Here is a 22,665-nt window from a genome sequence, read left to right as displayed (position 1 = left end):
ACTCACTGTAGCAGGTTCCAAGGTAACACGACATGCCAGCGACCACTTTTGGAGTGCTGGGGTTTCACTGTGATGGGCTCCAGCCGATCACGGGTAGTTTGGAGGTTGAGTCCGGTGCACATTTCTCAAAGGGAACCTGTCATCAGAAATTTAGCTTTAAACCTAAAAGTTTCCCCCTCTGCAGCTCGTGGGCTGCATTCTAGCAAGGTTACTGTACTTTTTGTGCCCCCTTTGAAACCAAATTAAACACTTTATAAAGTTGTACCTTTTTGTCTGCAATTCTTGTAAATTCTCCATGAGGGCGGGCTGTCTGGCGTCCGTTGCTGTCCCTCCTGCAGATTGACGCCGTCCCCCATTGCTCCATTTCATATCTCAGGACGCCGCCCACTGCGCCCGAGGTGCCGTGCACGCGAGGACCGCTGGTGACGTGGTCGCATGCACGAGATTATGGGCGGCGCTGTGATTGCATCGCAAGTGCCCGCCCATAATCTCGTGACCGCAATCTCCCCTCTGCCTCCAGCGTTCTGCGCAAGCGCTGGAAGATGACCCGACGTCACCTTCTTCCCATCCTGCCCTGCAGCAGGAAATAGATGGGAGGAGCGGCGCAGCACAGCACAGGTTACAAAAAAAACAAAAAAAAAAAAACGTTTAGTGCTTTTCACTTTTCAGGAGACAATGTGTGTCTTTGTTTGATTTTACATGTTTTTTTTACTGTGTACGACACTCAGATCCTCTCCGCGTCTCCTCGTATCCTGTGGTGGCCTGCTCTGCTCCTCCCATCTATTTCCTGCTGGGCAGGATGGGAAGGAAGTGACGTCGAGTCATCTTCCAGCGCTTGCGCAGAACGCTGGAGGCAGAGGGGAAAGGGCGAGCACGAGATTATGGGCAGGCACTTGCGATGCAATCACAGCGCCGCCCATAATCTTGTGCATGCGACCACGTCACCAGCGGTCCTCGTGTGCACGGGACCTCGGGCGCAGTGGGCGACGTCCTGAGATATGAAATGGAGCAATGGGGGACGGCGTCAATCTGCAGGAGGGAGAGCAACGGACACCAGAGAGCCCGCCCCCATGGAGAATTTACAAGAATTGCAGACAAAAAGGTACAACTTTATAAAGTGTTTAACTTGGTTTCAAAGGGGGCACAAAAAGTACAGGAACCTTGCTAGAATGCAGCCCAGGAGCTGCAGAGGGGGAAACTTTTAGGTTTAAAGCTAAATTTCTGATGATAGGTTCCCTTTAAGTGTACCTTCCCTGGTCATCTTCCTGCACTTGCTTTGCCCTCCTGCCTTGCGCCCTCACTCACTGAAACCTGTGCCAGTGCCCATGGACCCCGTTGAAGCTCTATCCCTTGGTCCTTTTGGGTCACCTTCCAGTGAATTTGTGTGCATATGTGGCTTCGGTGCTTGCAGTCACCTCAGCCGCTGGTTCTACTAGTGGAGTATGTAGGTTCTTCTCCTCTAGCCTAGGGACCAGTTCCCGTGTTGCGACCAAGTCCTTCCACCTGTGGATTATATCTGGAACAAGGCCACAAGAGATTATGGCACTCCCGTGGTCTCTAGGACTGCTTCTGTCTGTGTCCAGGTCGAGCGGTACGAGCTCCAGGCTTCGGGTCTTCACTCCTCCACTGCTCCTCTCCTTTCCTTCTCTCTACACACTCCACAGTGTCTGAATATTCCCACTCATAAGACTCCACCCCCGGCCTGGCTTCGGGTATAATCACGCCATTGCCATGTTTGACGAGGTGTTGCTGAGTGAAGGTGTTGTGCTTTGCGTGAACCGGTGATGACCTCCTCCTTACCCAGGATGGAATACCACACCTCTGGATGAGGTGCAATACCTTTGTGGCAACTGAAGCCTCAGGGGCGCCACATTATTAATTTGCAGAAACAGAGCTAAGCTGCAGGTTATTACAGTGGGGAAAATAAGTACGGTATTTGATATACTGCCAATTTTGCTAGTTTTCCCACCTATAAAGAATGGAGAGGTCTGTAATTTTTATCTTCAACTGTGACAGACAGAATAAAAATAAACCCAGAAAAGGACATTGTATGATTTTTAAATAATTAATTTGCATTTTATTGCATGAAATCAGTATTTGATAGCACAGAAAAACAGAATTAATCTTTGGTGCAAAAACCTTTCTTTGCAATTACAGAGGTCAGACATTTCCTGTAGTTCTTGTCCAAGTTTGCACACACTGCAACAGGGATTTTGACCCATTCTTCCTTATAGAGCTTCTCCAGATCTTTCAGGTTTCAGGGCTGTCACTGAGTAACATTTAGTTTCAGCTCCCTCCAAAGATTTTCTATTGGGTTCAGGTCTGCAGACTGGCTAGGTCACTCCAGGACCTTGAAATGCTTCTTATGGAGCCACTCCTTAGTTGCCTGGCTGTGTGTTTTGGGTTATTGTCATTATGGAAGTCCCAGCCATGACCCATCTTCAATGCACTTTCTGAGGGAAGGAGGTTGTTGGCCAAAATTTTATGATTTATCCATCTTCCCTTCAATATGGTGATGTCATATCCCTTTTGTAGAAAAGCACCCCCAAAGTATGATGTTTCCACTCCCATGCTTCACCTTTAGGATGATGTTCTTGGCATTGTACCCACCCTTCTTCTTCCTCCAAACACGGTGAGTGCAGTTGATACCAAAAGGTTCTCTTTTGGTCCCATCTGCCACATGACCTTCTTCCATGCCTCCTCTAGATCATCCAGATGGTCATTGGTGAACTTCAAACGGGATTGGACATGTGCTGGTGTGAGCAGGATTTTAATCCATGAAGGCATAGTGTGTTACTAATGGTAATGTTTGAGACTGTGACCCCAGCTCTCTTCGGGTCATTGACCAGGTCTTTCCCTTGTAGTTATAGGCTAATTCTTGACCTTTCTCAGAATCATCCTTACCCCATGAGGCAAGATCTTGCCTGGAGCCCCAGATCTAGTAAAATTGACAGTCATATTGTGTGTTATTCTTGCAGGGCGAGCACTGTATTAGTGGGTCCACTGGACTGAAGGTACTGTTAACTTGCTTGGGGGAGTGAACTGGACTGGCTGCCGAGTCTTCACTACTGCCACCAAAGGTAGAAATGCTGGTAAGAAACTGGCAGAGAGCAGCCCTAGGGGATCTACGGTACCCCAGCAGCTGGCGCCACAGACACAGTACAGTCTCTGGAAAAGGTGGCCGCAGCAGCAGGCAGAGTTGTGGATCAGTCCAGGATGGATGCAGAAGCAGCGGCCGGTGTGGATACATGCGGCAGCTTGTATTGTGGCAGACAGCTGGCGTAGGTAGTCTTAGCAGCAGTAGAAAGGGAGTACCGTGCAACAGAGTTATAAATTGGCAGCAAAAAGAAACACAATATCAGCAGCAACAGCAGCAGCACTGAGGACTTGAGAACTAGCAACTAGAACTAACTCTTTGCCCAGGCACCTCCCATAGGGCATAGGTGATTTAAGTACCTGCCCCTATCTGCTGACCTGTGAGGCACTTCCGGGTTGGGGGACTCTGGCCCTTTAAGAAAAGGGACGTGGCCACGTGCAGAACCAGTAAGCTTATGAGATGTGTACAGCTTCTGGGAGCTGGGCAACCACCATAGGATGACCAGACGGGTGAGAGAGTCGACGTCCTCGCCGGGGAAGGGGGGCAGGACAGTGCAGGGATGCCAGTATGGGCATTATAGCACCCCCTTACGCTCCCTGTTTTCCAGGAATCTCTTAAGGACATGAGGGACATTAATATTCTCCCTTGACTCCCATGACTTCTCCCTAGGACCAAACCACTTCCAGTCCACCAGGTAGTAGGTTTTACCTTTGACCTCTTTTACAGCAAGGTCAAAGTGTCTTCATCACAGACCGGAGGAGGCGATGTACCTGGATCCCTGTAGTAATGACTCAAGCGGACAGGTTTAAGAAGTAACTCATGGATCAAGTTGGGGATGTGTAGGGAGGCCAGGAGCTTTAGTTTGCACCACGCCTCATTAATCCACTGTAGCACCTCAAAGGGACCTATAAGCCAGGGACCCAACTTAAGGGAAGGCACCTTGAGACAGACATATCTGGAAGAGAGCCATACGTTGTCTTCGGGTCCTCTTCATATGGATAGAGGACTGTTCCAGGGAGGACTTGGTCTCTTCCCAGAAGTCAGAGAAAGTCTTTATGAGGGAGTCAGCCACCAGATTTCCAGAGGTGAGCACTACTGGAAACGGGATTCTGGGTCATTGTCCATACACTATATGAAAAGGAGACTTGGGGTAAGGTTCACTCATGTGATTGTTATTCAAGAACTCTGACCAAGGAAAGAGCTTGACCCAGTCACTGTGATGTTAATTGAAGAAGTGTAGAGGGGAGGGGGACTTACAATCACCTAGGTTAGCCTCTCCTACTAACCCTAGACTGGGAAGTTTCCCAGCTTCTTGGGGCAGAAGCGGATTAGGTGCGTAGAGCTTCCACAGCTGAAGCACCCTTTACTGTTGCACAGGTCTCCTGTCACTGGCAGGCTGAGCGCACTTGATCAACTTCCATGGACTCGGAAGATACAGCGGTAGTTACTGGTAGCAGCATGATGGGCCTCTGGAATGAAGGAGCCAGGTGCCACAACCTATTCTCATGGTTCGACTCTCTGGATCGTTCCTGGAACCAAAGGTCGATGCAGCTAGCCAGCAATACTAGGTCGTCCAGAAAAGATGGCACATCTCGACCCGCCAGCTCGTCCTTTATTCTTCCAGACAACCCTTCCCAGAATACAACCACCTGAACTTTGTTGTTCCAGCCCAGTTCGGAGGACATGGTGTGGAACCGAACAGCATATTGGCCTACAGTGAGGCTCCCTTGGCGGTGTCTGAGCGTAACTGAGAATTGCCATCAAAGCATGGAGGAAACAACAAACGGAGGCCGGTACTTGGAACCGGATTTGCTGCTGGGGTAGTAACCATGGCCTGTGCCGCATTCGCCAGAGACATTGCTTGAAAGCAGGCATCCAGAGAGTGAAGATCCTGTGGTTCACATTGCTGGACTATCTCTTGTTGCAGACCGGTGAAACAAGTGTAGCCGGGATCCAAGTCCTCGGCAAACCGTTATGCTCGCAGGGTGAACACTGTTATAGCGGGTCCACTGGACTGCAGATACCGTTCACTTGCCTAGTGGAGCGAACTGGGCCAGCCGCCAAGCCTTCACTACTGCCATTGAAGGTGGCAGCAGGTTCACATGCTGGTAAGCAGCCGGCAGAGGGCAGCCCCAGGGAATCTGTGGTACCTGGCAGCTGGCGCCACGGACAAAATACAGTCTCTGGAAAAAGCAGCCACAGTGTGTCGCCCTGGACAAGCCAGGGGTTACAGGTAACAACACCACCACACCCCACACTCCCTGTAGGCACATCGCAGTCAAAACACAAAATCCTTGTTGCCTTCCCCAGGGGCTGTTGTCCACACCAGGGGGTGGAGCAAGGCGGTTGGTCTCCACCCACCAAGGAGTTCACAGTCCTGGAGGAGGGAGAACACAGGCAGTTAGAGTTAAGCTAGGGAAGTGAAGGAGTGAGGAGTCGAGTTTGAAGGAGGAAAGTAGTAGAGAGGAGAAAAGTGACAGAGAAAGAGCCTGAAGTTGGTCCGGGTGTGTGGCCCGGACAGGACAGCAAGGTTGGCAGGCGGTGGTGACCGTCTGCAGTGGAGGCCGATTGGAGTCTGCCGTAAGGACCGTGAACGGGTGGTGACCTGGCGGTACCGGACCGGTATACAAAGAGAAGCCAGCACCATTGGCAGGGGCCTTTCGGATCCTGGCAAGGCTTGGAGTCGCCGTGAATTTGCCAAATCCGTTAGTGAAGGGGACCTCCGGGTTTCCAAACAGTCAAGTCCCGACAGAAGGCAACCGTCCAACCGAGAAGGGGAGACACCGCCACCGCCAAGGGCAACCGTCTCCCAGGGCCAGCGCCTGCGGGCAAAAGGGGCTCCTCCGGCTCACATCCAGGTCGGGGAGTGGGTTACCAGTGGGAACCCATCGCTACCAATATTGAACTTAGGTGCAGGGAGAGACAGTCACCACCAACCTGCAGGGAACAACAACACCGCAGCCGTCCGAGGGACCCGTCCATCCAGCCGTGTGTTTTACCGAGAACTGTGTCATCATCTCAGGCTGAGTGAGTACCCCTGTGCCGTATGGCACAGCGCTGCCCCTGCGACCCTGCACCTCACCAGGCCCCGCAACCCACCTGCCAACTCTACCCCATCACCAGGCCCCGGGACAACCAACCCCCCTACCCACGGAGGGGAGAAATAACAACAAAGCTGCTCCCTGTCACCGCTCCCGGGATCCCCGTCCAGAGCAGCGGTGGTGTCCACACAATAACCACAACCGTGGGTGGCGTCACGGACAATATCCCCAAAACCAAACCACCCCTTTTCACTCACGGGCGAGGAGCGCCGCTCGAGTCCCCGGGACCCGGCCCGTCGCTCGAGCCACCGAGCAGCAGCAGCCGCAGCCGGACCCGAGCAGTGGGAGAGCGCGGCGTCCCCTCCTCCGCCCGCGACAACAGCAGCAGGCAGAGTAGTGGATCTGTCCGGGTTGGATGGATGCGGCAGCAGTGGCCGGTGTGGATACATGTGGCAGCTTGAATCATGGCAGGCAGCCAGCATAAGTAGTCATAGCAGCAGCAGCAGTAGATAGGGAGTACACTGCAACAGAGGTACAAATTAGAAGCAGAAAGAAACATATATCAATATCAGTGGGAGCGGCAGCACTGAGGAGCTGAGAACTAGCAACTTATCTAACTCATTACCCAGGCACCTCTCATAGGGCAGAGGTGCTTTATGTACCTGCAGCATCTCAGCTGACCTGAGAGGCACTTCCGGGTTAGGGTACGTTGGCCCTTTAGGAAAAGGGGTGTGGCCGTGCGCGTGCCCTTCAGGCAGAACCAGGAAGCCTGTGAGATGTCCACAGCCTCCGAGAGACAGCAGCATGTACCGGGGACAGGGTAACCACCACAGGACGGCCAGATGGATGAGTGAGCCAATGTCCCCACCAGGGGAGAGAGGCAGGACAGTGCAGGGATGCTGGTATGGGCGTTACATTGAATTTCATCCATTTTTTAATAATTGCACCAACAGTTGTTGCCAAGCTGCTTGCCTATTGTCCATTAGCCAATTTCAAAATTGTGCAGTTCTGAAATTTTGTCCCTGGTGCCCTTAGACAGCTCTTTGACCTTAGCCATGGTGGAGAGGTTGGAACCTGACTTGACTGTGTGGACAGGTGTCTTTTACACAGGTAACGAGTTCATACATGTAATAAGTGCAGAGTAGGAGGTCCTCTTAAAAAAAAAACAGGTCTGTGAGAGCCAGAATTCTTGTTTGTTGGTAGATGATCAAATACTTATTTCATGCAACAACATGAAATATAATAATTTAAAAATCATACAATCTGATTTTCTTGATTATTTTTTTTGGTTCGGTTTGTCACAGTTGAAGTGTTCCTACGATATAAATTACAGACCTCTCCATTGCAGGTGGGAAAGCTTGCAAAATCGGCAGTGTATCAAATACATATTATCCCAACTGTAGCGTTATAAAGGTGCCCTGCTGCCATCCTGATGATCTTTATTGTTTCTGGGAGTGACTGGCTTTTAATCATACAGGCATCCCTGCATGGCTACAGTCAGAGCACTGTGAGGGGTAGCTTTAAGTAAACTCCGGCACTTCGACTAACAGTCGGCTCTGTACTGATGCCTTGCTTAGTAAACGGTGGCTGCAGGCACGACGGCACACTTCTATGACTGAAAGCCAGCAGCTGCTGGGAGGTATAAAGTTAATTTCCTCCCAGGAATTGGGCCTTCAGTACAGTTGCCAAGCACCCTTCTAGCGCTATTAAACTGCAAATAAACCCCATATTCGCAAGTTGATAGTATTATTTGATGTGATAGATTCCTTTTAAAAAGGAATATTACCATCTGAGATAATTATTGCATACAGAAAATATATGACACAAATGTGCTTATTGTACTTTTGAAAAATGGGAGCCCCTCTTTCTGTTTGTACTCCAAAAATTAGTTTCACTGCTTCTTCATAACTACAGTTCATTTATGGCCACCTCTACACCTCATATACTCCTTTTTGGAATGCTACATAAGGCCTCATTATCATCTGTATTTAGTACATACGTGAAAAAATGGGACCGACGTCATCAATGTTTTGCATCAGCATACGGTCCGTGTGGCAGATTTTACTATCAGGGCATCATCCGTGTTTTTCAAGCATGGATAAATAAATGAATAGAGCTTCTCCTATACTTTTCAATGTTAAGTACGGACAGCACATAGATGTATTGGCCCTAGTCATACATACTGCTGGAAAGCAAACACGTCTCCATGTGTTTCACCTGGACATATGGTTAGTGAAAAAATACATACATGTTACTAGCATCAAAGATTATAATTAGGGATGATCGAATACCCTATTATCTGCTTCGATGGATATCCGACAAATACCTTGCAGCTATTCGAGTATTCGCGAATATCCGACGCCCAATGCAAGTCTATGGGAAAACGGAATAATTTCATGTTGGACCCGTCGGTGACCTGTGATGACTGAGGGAGAGGCTGAAATGGATGGTAAAAGGTACAAACAGTATGGGCATAGCCTATAGAAGGTGCCTGACTGCATTTCTGCCCACTCCCGATTCATCCAAGATGACAGCACGCACACTAACACGCCGCCCGCATTCACCCTTTTCCTCTCATTTCTGTTGCATGTGCCATGACACATGTGACAGAAAATTCCTCCCCGGGTCCACCTAAGTCACCCCCCATACACCCCCCCGGTGTTTTCCGCTGTAACCCTGCTGTTTTTACCTTTTTGCAGCATTGATCCCCCGTATCCCTCCTCCTTCACAATGAACGCTATGCGCATGCGCAGAGCGCAGCTGTCGGCTCAGCTCAGCTTCCTGTGTTCAGTGTGAGCTGTGGAGTTGCGCTGGCTGCACGCACTCTGCTGCTGTGACCCGGGGAGGGTAGGTGCAAATTCTTTGCACCCACACTCCTCACATGGAGGGTCTGCACTCCTAGAAAATGGGGGACACGATCCCTGATTCAGAGTCGTCGTGGGACTTCCAAAATGGATTACAGGGGATTTTTTTTCTTTACAATAAATTGGTGAAAGAGGGAATGTTTTGGAGAGTGTTTTTCAAATAATTTTATTTTTTTTGTCGTCTATTTTTCTTTCTTCTACTTTTATTACTGACAGTTGGTGATGTCGGGTATCTGATAGACGCCATGACATCACCAACTGCTTGGCTTGATGTCAGGTGACATTACACATCTGGTATCAACCCCATTTATTATCCCGTTTGCCACTGCATCAGGGCACAGGATGTGCTGGGGCGAAGCGCCATGATTGGCGCATCTAATGGATGTGCCACTTCTGGGGCGGCTGCGGCCTGCAATTTTTAGGCTGGGAAGGGCCAATAACTATGGACCTTCCCACCCTGAGAATACCAGACCACAGCTATCTGCTTTACCTTGGCTGGTGAACCAATTTGGGGGGAACCCCATTTTTTTTTATTATTTATTTATAAGTAATTATAAAAAAGAGCTTGGGGGCCCTCCAAATTGGATCCCCAACCAAGGTAAAGATGCCAGTTGTGGTCTACAGGCTGTAGCCATCTGCTTTACTGTAGCTGGCTATCAAAAATGGGGGGGACCCCACGTCATTTTTTTTTTAAATTATTATTTTTTTTTTGGCTAAATACAAGGCTAGGCACCCTTTAGTGCCACATGAAAGTCACTAAAGAGTGCCAGCTTAGAATATGCAGGGAGGTGGGACATTATATATGTGTTTGACATTGGTCTGCCTGTCTATCTATCTATCTATCTATCTATCTATCTATCTATCCTTTTTATCTATCTATCTATCTATCTATCTATCTATTTATCTATCTATCAATCCCTCTATCTATCCCTCTATCTATCCATCCATCTATCCCTCTATCTATCCATCTATCTATCTCTCTATATATCCATTATCTATCTATCTATCTATCTATCTATCCCTCTATCTATCCCTCTAGCTATCCATTATATATCTATCCATCTATTTATCTATATTATCTATCTCTCTATCTCTCTATCCATCCCTCTATCTATCTATCTATCCCTCTATCCATCTATCTATCCATCTATCTATCTATCCATTAACTATCTATCCCTCTATCTATCTATCTATCTATCATCTTTGTAGCTAAATATTCTGTTTCTGGTTTCTCTACTGCAATACAGAGGTCAAGATTACCAAATCTGCCTATGATTTTCATTCAGGCAGTGGCTCAATGGGTAGAGCTACTGCCTATGAACAATTAGTTCACGACTTGAGTTCAAGTCCCGGTAAAGAATTTAATATAATAATTATTTATTTATAATTATAATTTAATTTAATTATGCACTGAGGGGAGGAGCCGGACATCAGCTGTGAGCCGTGGGACACACCTCTAAAATTGGAGCAGTTCATGGAATGAGGCTGCATTGAGCACTCGCTCACAGACATTGCCGAGTGTGGATTACATTGGACCTGGATATTTGGGGGCTTAATAAAGTGGTGAAAGAGGGGGCTTTTTAGTGTTTTATTTCAAATAAAGGATTTTTCGGTGTGTGTTTATTTACAGATTAGAGATGGCGTGTCATAGACGCTGCCATTACTAATCTTGGACTTAGTGGCAGCAATGAACCGCTATTAACTCCTTATATTACCCTGATTGCCTCCGCATCACGGCAATGAGGAAGGGCCAGTGACACGCCGGGACTGTCGCATCAAATGGATGCGACATTCTCGGAGCAGCAGCGGACTGATATTCTCGGCTGCGAAAGGGGGGGGCCGTAACCATGTCCCTCGCCCTCCCCAGCCTGAGAATACCGCCCGCTGCTGTGTGCTTACCTTGGCTGGGCATCATTTTTGGGGACCCCGCACGTCGTTGTTTTAAATTATTTATTTTTTTATTTTACTACATGATATAGACCCGCCAACCAGCTGTCACTCAGCATGGGTGTGTGTCTGACTGCAACCAATCATAGGCGCCGGTGAGCAGGGGAAGCAGGGAATACAAGATTGAATAATGTACGGCCGGCATTTTCAAAAGCTGGAGAACCCGCCACAGTGTGAAAGCCGTGCAGCGCTGTGCCCGTGATCGGTCAGTAAGAAAGAGAGAGGGAGAGACCGACTGACCAAAATGGCCGCTGGCTTATATAGCCGTGCGGCCTAGCCAATCACAGTAACACCACAACAAAGATGGCTGCGGCGTTACTGTGAGGGCAAGCAACGTCAGATGTGTTCATTGGCTGGAAAAAGGCGCCAGGAAGTCCAGAAATGAAAATAAAAGTACCGGAGTGAATACCATATTAGAGGTCGGATAGCGAATACCTTGAATACCCCTTTATCCGTCGGATACCGAATAGTGGCGAATACATTCGCTCATCCCTAATTATAATGCATATGTGGTGCATCTGTGAAAAAAACCCAGATACAACTCGTATGTGCAACATGGACGTCTGATTGAGGACTAAAGGCCCCGTTACACGCAACGACTACTGATATATCGCCAGGGTCACGTTAGCCACGTCGTTGCGTGTGACAGCAAGAAACAAGCGTTAACGATGGAAAATACTCACCTTATCCTCGATCGTTGACACATTGTTCCTTTTTTTTCAAATCGGTGATTGTTGAGCGCGTAGGTTGTTCGCCGATCCCGAGGCAGCACACATCGCTACGTGTGACACCTCGGGAATGACGAACTGCAGCTTACCTGCAGCCGCCGGCAATGCGTAAGGAAGGAGGTGGGCGGGATGTTACGTCCCGCTCATTTCCGCCCCTCTGTTTCTATTGGGCGGCCGCTTAGTGACTCCGCTGTGACGCCGCACGAACCGCCCCCTTAGAAAGGAGGTGGTTTGCCGGCAACAGCGACGTCGCTAGGCAGGTAAGTACGTGTGATGGCTCCAAACGATTTTGTGCATCACGGGCAGTGATTTGCCCATGACGCAAAAACGACGGGGGCGGATGCTTTCACCAGTGATATCGCTAGTGATATCGCTGCGTGTAACACCCCCTTAAGGGTCAATGTTCTGCAAATACCATCATAATTTACTAGTCCTTGTTCCCACTTACCAGACACAGACAAGCATGTAAGGGACCAGATGGTTGAGGGTCGCACTGAATAACATTTGTGGGCAATATGTGATCCCCAAGCAACGGACTGTTTATCTCTAATTTATTCTTAGCTCACATGATGAGGTTTCTGGTATTTCAGCCAGCTATGTTATACATGTAGACATTTTCCTGTAAGTTATGCCCCTTTGTATATTTCTCATATGCAAAATAAAAAGTTTTGTTGGCTTTATTTTTGTTAGCGAAATATTAAGCAAAATACAAGCACGTTTATCTATAGCATTATTTTTGTTTGTTAAAAACACAATTGTTAATGCATATTGTGTTTTTGACATTACATATTTAAAGAGAACCTGTCAGCAGGATTTTGCTAAGTAAAGTACAGACATCGCCATATTGACCCTGTAATACTGATTAAAAATATACCTGAGGCAAAGATATCTGTTTTGTGGTTATTGTATAATCAATGCTTGAAGTTTTCCTCTAATCATAGATCCATGAATTGGGGCGGCACTTGGGCAGGATCCATTTTTGGTGGTGTGGCCTCTCCATCTGTCTCTTGTGCTTGATTGACAGGCCAATGATCCGTCACTGATCTCCTATTGTGAATACCGCACCAGGGCAATAATGTTTGTGGTCTTCAAAAAAAAAAAAAAAGTCTCCAATAATATTGCACCGTTGGCAGTACATTTGCAGTTGCATCTACAAAACCTTTGCGCATATGCCGCCCTGGAGAACTCGGACTGATGACTTGTAAATGTGATCACGCTGATGATGCCAATTGATTGGAGATCTAATTTTTATGGTCTCCCCCCAAAAATTAGGCCTCTAATAAAGTGACGATGTTGGCGGCGCATGCGCGGTCACATCTATAAGTCACCTCTCCGAGTTCTGAAGACGGCGCATGTGCAGACTCAGAATGAAGATGATTTATAGATGCAACCGCGCATCCGCCGCCTACAGCACCATTTTATTAAAGATATCATTTTTTTTCGGAGACCACACAAATGAATGCACCAGCTTGATATTTAAAATAGGAGGTAGGTTACCATCGGATCATTGACCTGCCATTCAGTCCTCGCTCACCCAAGTGTATAAATTGGACGAGTGCAATCCAATAAAAAAAAGGATAGCACTCAGGCCAATGTTATTCACATGACATGTAATGTTAAAAATACGACGAAAAATATTACAATAAAAAATAGCATCTAAATACCGCTGCGATAAAATTATTGAAAACTGGATGTAAAATTCACTGTCTAAAAATGTGTGTGAACCATTTATAGCAATTTGGGGAAAAGAGAGATACTTTTTATAAATTTAATTTCATCCCTTTATTTTAATACTTTTTAGGCTCATTTAAAGGACAAAGATAGCCAATTACTTAATATGTTTCTAGAAGAACTTAGCCAGGTAAAAGATATGTTCCAAGTAATGGCAAATAATCCCCCTCTTCATGTGAATATGACTCCCACCATCAGTAAACTCTTTTGGATAAAAGGACTTCAAGCCAGAATCTCTGTAAGTAGATACATGCGCTAGTATATGGTAATGTATATTTATGACATGCAGACAGGGCCGGCCTTAGGCCCCTTTCACACATCAGTTTTTTGCCGTCAGTCACAATCCATCGAATTTTGAAAAAACATAGAGACGGCGACTGATGCCGCTAGATCCGGTTTTTTCTCATCGACTTGTATTAGCAATGGATTGCGACGGATGGCCTCACGTTTCATCCTTCATTTGACGGATCCGTCGAAAATTGTTTGTCCGTCGGATGGAGAAGATGGACAAAGTAACTTTTTTTGTCTACATCGAAAAAATCAAACAGTGACGGATCCGTCGCCGTCTGTCGTTTGGTAAAATGGAAGCCTATGGGCGCAAAATCCATCATAATCCGTCCGGCGACGGATTCCATTTTTTTTAACTGAGCATGACCCAATTTATTATTTATAATAATAATAATAATAATAATAATAATAATAATATAATATTTATTCATTATTTTGTATCACATTAGCCAGCCAGCCCCCAATTAGGAAAGGTATATAAACCTGCCAGGTAGGGTTTCACTCATCAATGTCCCAGCACGCAAGCCAGCCAGCGGGAGTCCAGCCAGTGGAAGTGGCAGTGTCCAGGCAAGCAATTTTTTTTTTCATTACTGTCCTTGTATTTCAATAAAGAGCTGTGTAGCTCCTACTTTGTTGAAATTTTTTTTCAAAAAAAGTGAGTTAAAAAAAAAATAAATTAAAATTGTTCCAAAACCTTGGCATTCGTAGTATCATTTCACCAAGGTAACTTTAAAATTTTGGGTTATGTCTCATCTGTGGTGGTTATTTTGGTTTACGTGCAATACAAAGGTGTTTGACCTTCCATTTTTGCCACTTGCTCTACAACCTATCAAAGATGGGTTATAAAAGCACTGTATATATAGGTTTTCAGTAGCCAATAACATTTGAGCCTCCCCATTGGGTGTTTTTAAAAAACGGATCCGTCAAAAAACAGAAGAAACGTATGAAAATACTGATGCGACGGATCCGTTTTTCCGCCGTATCCCCAAGTCGGATCCGACGAAAAACGGATACGTCGGATCTGTTTTTCCACAATCTGCGATGGATCCGTCGAGCCAACAGATTGTGACTGACGGCAAAAAACTGATGTGTGAAAGGAGCCTTATAATGAATGGTACCCTGTAGTGATGAGCAAGTGTAATCTTTACTATTCGCTATTCGCATGGATAGTACGGTATTGGGATATTCATTATATTGTGAGTTCTTGTGTACTCGGTTCGCTATATTTGGATGTCCCGCCCAGCCGTTTTGGCGCCTGATTTGCAGCCACTAAACATGTTGGGATTCTTAAACAATCACAGTAATGCTGCAGACTGTTTTCATTTTTATTTCATAAATCAATAGTACACATGAAAATAAGCAACTTTGTAATATATCTTATCCAGGAAATCTGCTGCTTTCTCTGTCAGAATTGATCATTCACTATCAAAATTCTCAATTCTGGCAGAGAAAGATACAAATTTGTCTGATAAGATATATTACTATTTTGCTTATTATCATGTGTACTATTAATTTATGACATAAAAACTAAAACAACGGTTATACTTTAAAGATATGACTTAGGCTATGTGCCCACGTTGCGTTCTGTCCCTGCAGAAATTTCTGCAGCAATTTGAACAGCACACGTGCGCTTCAAATCGCTGCAGAAACAGTGCGTACTGAAAAGCCGATTTCATGCGCTCTGGCTGCAGCCCCTCCCATAGAGAGAGCGGGGGCTGCATGTAAAGCGCACGAAAGAAGTGACATGTCACTTCTTAGAACGCAGCGCTTCGGCAGCAGCCGAAGCACTGCGTTCTAATACGCCACGTGGGCATGGATTAGGCACAATCTTCATAGATTGTGCAGGGGACGCAGGACGCATGCAGTTATGCTGTGGTGCAGAAAGCAGCGTAACTGCATGAAAATACGCTATGTGGGCACATAGCCTTATAAACTACTTACCTGAAGATCATCACTTTATCTGCAGCATTTCTGTAGGTTACAGGTTCCTTAATTGTGCTTTTCTGATTTACATATATAATTATTGATGTCAGTTGAAAATTGTTTTAGTTAAATAAGGCTATGTACAATATACTGATAAATGTCTTTCTTTATGAAGGATCCTATGATGAAGTTGAGGACAATCTCCCCTTTAACTCTTGAAGGAGACAAGGGCTGGGAGCTGAGATATCTCTATACTGAGCTATCAGAAGAGCTAGAAAGGTACATCTACTCTTAGAAAATGTTGCCTCAAATTGTGATAGAGGGAAGATATTACTTTTGAGAATCATGTCATATGTTTAGAATCAACGTCATTCACCTATAATACGTGTGTGTATTTCTTTTTTCCTTATACAGACTATACAAGTATCTATGTGACGCCCTGGACTAGCCAGGTAGTCACAGATAGCGCCCCGCACAACACCAGTCCCACACAAGGTAACACCAGCCAAACCATAAACCCTCGTCACCTCCCTCAGTGCTAAATGGACACACCAGGGGGCAGAGCCAGGCGGTTGGCCACGCCCACCGAGGGGTTCAGAGGGCATGAGGCAGGAAACTCAGTCAGAGTTTCTAGTTGGAGTTCAAAGAGTGGAGTTTGAGTGTTGAGGAGCGAGGAGGTCAGGCCTGTAGTACAGGCCTGTGACGGACTGACAGGTGCCGGGGTCAGAGCCCTGGTACCTTGGCTAGGAGGCATACGGTGGCCTAGCCTGCAGGAGCCGGGAAGACGGCTTGGTGGAATCGTGGTAGACCAGGACAGGGTAGTGGCCCACCGGTACCTACCCGGAGAACCGACTCGGAAACCGGAGCACACAGGGGGGTACTCAGACCCTGAAACGAGGTCCAGAATCCACTGGACTGAGTTAGTTCACTGATTGCGGTCTGGACTATAGGTCCTTTCCCACCCAAGTCCCGACTGAAGACAACAGCCCACCGAGGGGTATAGAAAGCCACCGCTCAGGCAGAGAGATCCCACGGGCCAGCGTCTGCCGGAAACGGGCTCCTCCGACATATACAAAGCCGGGGAGCAGACTCCCGTCGCTGAAGCACAGGCAGTCTACACATACACTACACGGTGCAAGAGAAAGGCAAAGACCACCGAACCAGGTGGGGGACCAGACGCAGCCGGCTGCGGGCACCGACCACCATCAACTTTGTTTACCAGAGACTTGTGTGTGTCCATAACAGTGAGTACAACAGTGCCGTCCGGCCGCGCACCGCCCTGCACTGCCCAGCTACTCTCCCCAACGGGTCCCGGGGCCATCATCCCTGCCTACGGAGGGGTTAACATCTTGCTGCATCACCATCTCCCCCGGGTGCCCCATAACCGCAGCGGTGGTGTCTACATCTTCACCACATCCCGTGGATGGCGTCACGAAATCGAACATGGTTCCGGCCGTACACCTACCTACCACCCCCCTAAGTAGCGCCAGCACCCTTTCAGAGCGAAGTGACCCCGGGTCCGGAGGCGCTCGAGCCACCCACCAACGAGCCCGGATCCGAGCGGCTCGGCTGTAGCCGAGTGCGGGGCGGTACATCTACACTGAAGAAAAATATAAAACACAACACTTGTGTTTTTGCCCCCATTTTTCATGAGCTGAACTCAGATGTCAGACTTTTTCTTTGTACACAAAAGGCCTTTTCTTTCAAATACTCTATTGTTGACAAATTGAATTGTAATTAAAGGGAATCTGTTGGGCATTTTATGCTGCCAAACCACAAGTGGTATGAAATACACTTTAATTTTTATTTCACTGCCAGAGTGATATTACTAATGTATTTTCCCTGATCCTAGTATTATAGTTAACAGACGCCACCTTTTGCTCTTCCAGGCTCCAATCCGGTCCTGTTTCGCCATCTTGTGACCGCAGCTCCTGATGTCTGATCATAAGTCAGATCTATCAGTTATCAGTTATAATACCAATAAAACAATGTCAGAGGAGTTCTTTAAGAAAACAAATCGGGTTTAAGAAGTGTCTCCTAAGCGGTTACCTTTAGCTTCTCCAGTTCCACTTAACTGCATATAGGAAGAGACTTGTCAGTCATATTCAACTGAGTGAGGAAAAAGACCATGGACTTGATTTTTAAGCTAATTTTTTTCTTAAATACTGTAGTATTTCAGAATAGGCTATAGCATTCACCAATGAAGGAGTCTACCAGTATTTGTTTTTGCCCACAGCTAGGGCTGCATGAAAAAGATGTCAGGTCATCATACCCTGGGGCGTACACAGATATCATGGTGCCCTATAGCAGAAGTTCTAATTGTGCCACCCCTTAATTTATTTATTTTTTTTTAAATTAATATTCGGCAGGGTAACTGAAGAGCATATGTCATAACTTTGCAGCTCTTACAAAGCAATTTTCCTCCTATTGATGCCCCTACATTTCCCCTTCATTGCACCTATAAAGTATGATACCAACAAAATTGCCCCTAAACACTGTATTATACCCCACAGTGAATTGCTCCACAGTACCTTATCCTCCACACACAGTATGATGATCAATCTTTAACCCCCCTCAACACCCCTCAACTATATAGTATTATGGACACCATAATGTACTCACTGAATAAAATAAATAAATACTCACTTCCCCCATTCCCTTGCTGTTCTGGTCTCCATGGCATGCATTTTCAAGTTCTTCACTGCTTGGGACAGCAGGCGCGATGAAGTGGCGTCATCTTGCCCGCTGCACTGAACTGTCAAAGGTCGGACACAGCGGGAGAGTGATGGAGAAGGGAGTGTATCGCTCCCTTCTTCATCATTGCTTTCAACTGTATCAGCATCCATGATGCTGATACAGACGAATGTGTGGTGGTGGGTGTGCGGTGCCAAAGCAGGCACTTGGCCCCCAACTCATGGGCCCCATAACCGCCACATGGTCTGACACCATTGGTGATTCGCCTCTGATCGTAACCCTTTCCTGCCACTTAAACTAGTTACTTTTCTGCTCATACTTTACATGCCCTTCTTTACATCAATTGTTTTTCTCCCCTCACAATTTTTTTAGTTTGTATAAATACTGTATGCATGTAATAAGTGATGCTACTTTTTTGGACTGCTGATTACCGTGGGAAAACTGGCCTTATTCAGACATCATTTTTTTGATGTACAAGAAAAACGTACTGAGGTTCATCTATTATTCTTTAGTTTCATCAGATTTTCATCAAAGTTTGGTCAGAGTTTATCAGTCTTTTTTCACTGATTAGAAAAAAAAAAGTTTCTCCATCTTGTTCTATCTCTCAGTAAAAAATGGAAAGTGCAGAGATGGTTTCCAAATGCTGTCAGATTTTTTCACAGACCCATAGACTTTTATTGCTGGATTTGATCTGACACTCAAATTAACATTGGACACGTTTCTGCAATTTTACACAGACCACTCTGTCCGCAAAAATTCACGATCATCTGAGCAGTTCCATAAACTCATAGATACGAGTTAAAAAACAAAAAAAGATAGCACTCGTGCGTGAAAAACTTATGTGTGAATAAGACCATACTGCTTTGTCATGTTACAAACATGCCCCATTCTGTATCATCACTTTCATTTTTCCTATCCTACAGTATATATATATATGTATATATATATATATATATATATATAAACAGACCAAAAGTTTGGACACACCTTCTCATTCAAATAAAGTTTTCTTTATTTTCAGGACTCTGAAAATTGTAGATTCACATTGAAGGCATCAAACCTATGAATTAAAACATGTGGAATAAAATACTTAAAGTGTGAAACAACTGAAAATATGTCTTATATTCTAGGTTCTTCAAAGTAGCCACCTTTTGATTTGATTGCTGCTTTGCACACTCTTGGCATTCTCTTGATGAGCTTCAAGAGGTAGTCACCGGAAATGGTTTTCCAACAGTCTTGAAGGAGTTCCCAGAGATGCTTAGCACTTGTTGGCCCTTTTGCCTTCACTCTGCGGTCCAGCTCACCCCAAACCATTTCGATTGGGTTCAGGTCTGGTCTGGCCAGGTCATCTGGCGTAGCACCCCATCACTCTCCTTCTTAGTCAAATAGCCCTTACATAGCATGGAGGTGTGTTTGGTGTCATTGTCCTGTTGAAAAATAAATGATGGTCCAACTAAACGCAAATCGGATGGAATAGCACGCCGCTGCAAGATGTTGTGGTAGCCATGTTGGTTCTGTGTGCCTTTAATTTTGAACAAATCCCCAACAGTGTCACCAGCAAAGCACCCTCATACCATCACACCTCCTCCTCCATGCTTCACGGTGGGAACCAGCCATGTAGAGTCCATCCGTTCCCCTTTTCTACAAAGACACGGTGGTTGGATCCAAAGATCTCAAATTTGGACTCATCAGACCAAAGCACAGATTTCCACTGGTCTAATGTCCATTCCTTGTGTTCTTTAGCCCAAATAAGTCTCTTCTGCTTGTTGCCTGTCCTTAGCAGTGGTTTCCTAGCAGCTACTTTACCATGAAGGCCTGCAGCACAAAGTCTCTTCTTAACAGTTGTTTTAGAGATGAGAAGGTGTGTCCAAACTTTTGGTCTGTACTGTATATATATATATATATATATATATATATATATATATATATATATTTTTTTTTTTTTTTTTTGGGGGATAAAAAAATCTGAAATTTGTAAAAACACAGGTTGATTTTTGTTGTCATTTTCTGAGCCCCATAACTTTCCATAACTCGGCTCCTGAGCTTGCTCCATACACCCACATCTGAAATGTGATGTACATGTACAGTGGATGTTTGAAAGGGGTTGGAGTTCATACATGAAAATTTTAAAAGAACTTGGTGCTTTGCGATATGCCCACCACTGTAATATTTTACATTTTATTTTATGTCACTATGAAAGGTTTGAAGACAGATTGGTAACATCTTGGCTCTCTGCTGTGAACAAAGAACTGAGCGACTCATTAAAGCTTCCATTACTAGTAAGTATGATTTAAGGGAATCTGTCAACTGATTTGTGCTACCCTATCTGAGAGCAGCTGATATAGGGACACTAATTCTGGCGATGTGTGACTTACTGAGCTGCTTGCTGTAGTTTTGATAAAAAATGAATTTATTACTGGAGGCTACCTGGGGGAAACTAAAGGAATGCTATCGGACAGCTCAATACATTGTGAGCAGCGGCTGTGATCAAGCCCCGGCACTGACTCACAACCGGCTCAGCAGTGTATCACTACAGAGCCTGCTGTAAAGGTTTAGACAACTATTAAAGCATAGATATGGGGTTACTCTGCAAGTTAAAAGCATTTAAAAGCTACTTAGGTGTTGCACTGAAAGCTCAGCTATTAACTTGCAGATTAAAATCATATCTGCATGTTAATAGTGTTAATAGGGGACATGACAGGTTCATTTAAAGAGTAAATATTATTTTAATTTTTTTCCACCAAGAAATCAAATTTGCATATCATAACAAGGTACTGTTTAAAGTATTTTATCTGAGAAATTTGCATCTTTCTCCTCCTGGACTGATCTTTCTCTCTCAATCTTCTCAATTCACAGGTAAAATCTGTTGTTAGTGAATACAGACTTTACCATTAGTGAGATAGGGATCATTCTCTCCTTCAGTATGTCACAGTACGTGTTGGCATTCATATTTCCCTCAATGAACTGGAACTCCCCACAGCCAGCAGCATTCATGCAGCCTCACCATCATGCTTGACTCTAGGCAAGACTCACTTGTCTTTGTACTCCTCACCGCTTTGCCGCCACTAACGCATAACACAATTTGAACCAAATATCTTGGTCTCATCAGAACACAGGGCATGGTTCCAGTAATCCATGTCCTTAGACTGCCTGTCTTCACCAAACTGTTTGCAGACTTTATTGTGCATCACCTTTAGAAGAGGCTTCCTTCTGGCATCATCAATTTGATGCAGTGTGCAGCGTATGATTTGAGCACTGACAGGCTGACCCCCCACCCCTCTAACATTTGCAGAAATGCTGGCAGCACTCATACGTCAATTCTGAAAAGACAACCTCTGGAGTTTAGATATGACGCTGAGTATGTACAGTCAACTTCTTTGGACAACCATGGTGAGGCCTATGGTGAGGTATGGTCTTGGCCACCGTGCTGCAGCAGAGTGATGGCAATCTTCCTATAACCTAGGCCATCACATAGGCGAAAATGAAACAAAGAAGCTGACACTCAAATTTTGCACAAGTGAATCAATAATTTTAATCTGGCAAAAATAGTGTACAATAACGTGATTTTTGGTTTGAAAGAAACCTTCCTCAAACGTACGTGGTCAGGAAAGTCAGGCAAGGAACAGACTACTGCAGGTCAGTGGGAGTGACCCAGCACTACTAGCGATTAGATCGCTTTCCCCTACGCTCTCTCCTCCTGCACCCAGCGTGGCTTCCGGACTGCACTGCATCCAGCTCTGGGTCACTCCCACTGACCTGGACTAGTCTATTTATTGCCTGACTCTCCTGACAGTGTACGTTTGAGGAAGGTTTCTTTGAACCCAAATGTTACGTTATTTTACACTATTTTTGCCACATTAAAATTATTGCCTCACTCGTGCCAGATTCTTTTTTCGTTTCTAATACAGAGTTAGATCCTATCCAGGCACCTCACCATACCAGGAGTGCCGTATTTTGTATTTGACCACCATCTTTATATAGAGCAGCAGGTCTTTTTTCTTAGATTCTCAGAGAATTCTTTGCCATGAGGTGCCATGTTGATCTTCCAGTGACCAGTATGATTTAGTGTGTGAGTGATAACACCAAATTTATCACACCTGATCCCTATTTACACCTGAGACATTGTAACACTAATGAGTCACATGATACCGGGGAGAGAAAATGGCCAATTGGGCATAATTTGGCCATTTTCACTTAGGGGTGTACTGACTTTTGTTGCCAGCGGTTTTCACATTAATGGCTGTGTGGTTTAGAGGGCACCAAATGTACACTGTTATACAAGCTGTACTACTTTACATTGTATCAAAGTGTCATATCTTCACTGTTGTCGTCCCATGAAAAGATATAATAAA

At 45.6% G+C, this 22,665-nt stretch overlaps 1 protein-coding gene across 1 annotated transcript in view; it reads left to right on the top strand.

The window, feature by feature from the left end:
- LOC142291659 (uncharacterized) overlaps positions 1-22,665 on the top strand; it is a 1,021,181-nt gene that overhangs the window by 58,732 nt on the left and 939,784 nt on the right. The window contains exons 12-14 of the mRNA XM_075336344.1: positions 13,479-13,646; positions 15,795-15,898; positions 20,514-20,592. Coding sequence (XP_075192459.1) covers positions 13,479-13,646; positions 15,795-15,898; positions 20,514-20,592 — 351 coding nt within the window. The remainder of the gene's footprint in view (positions 1-13,478; positions 13,647-15,794; positions 15,899-20,513; positions 20,593-22,665) is intronic.

This window comes from Anomaloglossus baeobatrachus, chromosome 2, assembly GCF_048569485.1.
Source record: "Anomaloglossus baeobatrachus isolate aAnoBae1 chromosome 2, aAnoBae1.hap1, whole genome shotgun sequence".
In the NCBI taxonomy this organism is placed as follows: Eukaryota; Metazoa; Chordata; class Amphibia; order Anura; family Aromobatidae; genus Anomaloglossus; species Anomaloglossus baeobatrachus.
This window is presented reverse-complemented; position numbering and strand designations above follow the sequence as displayed.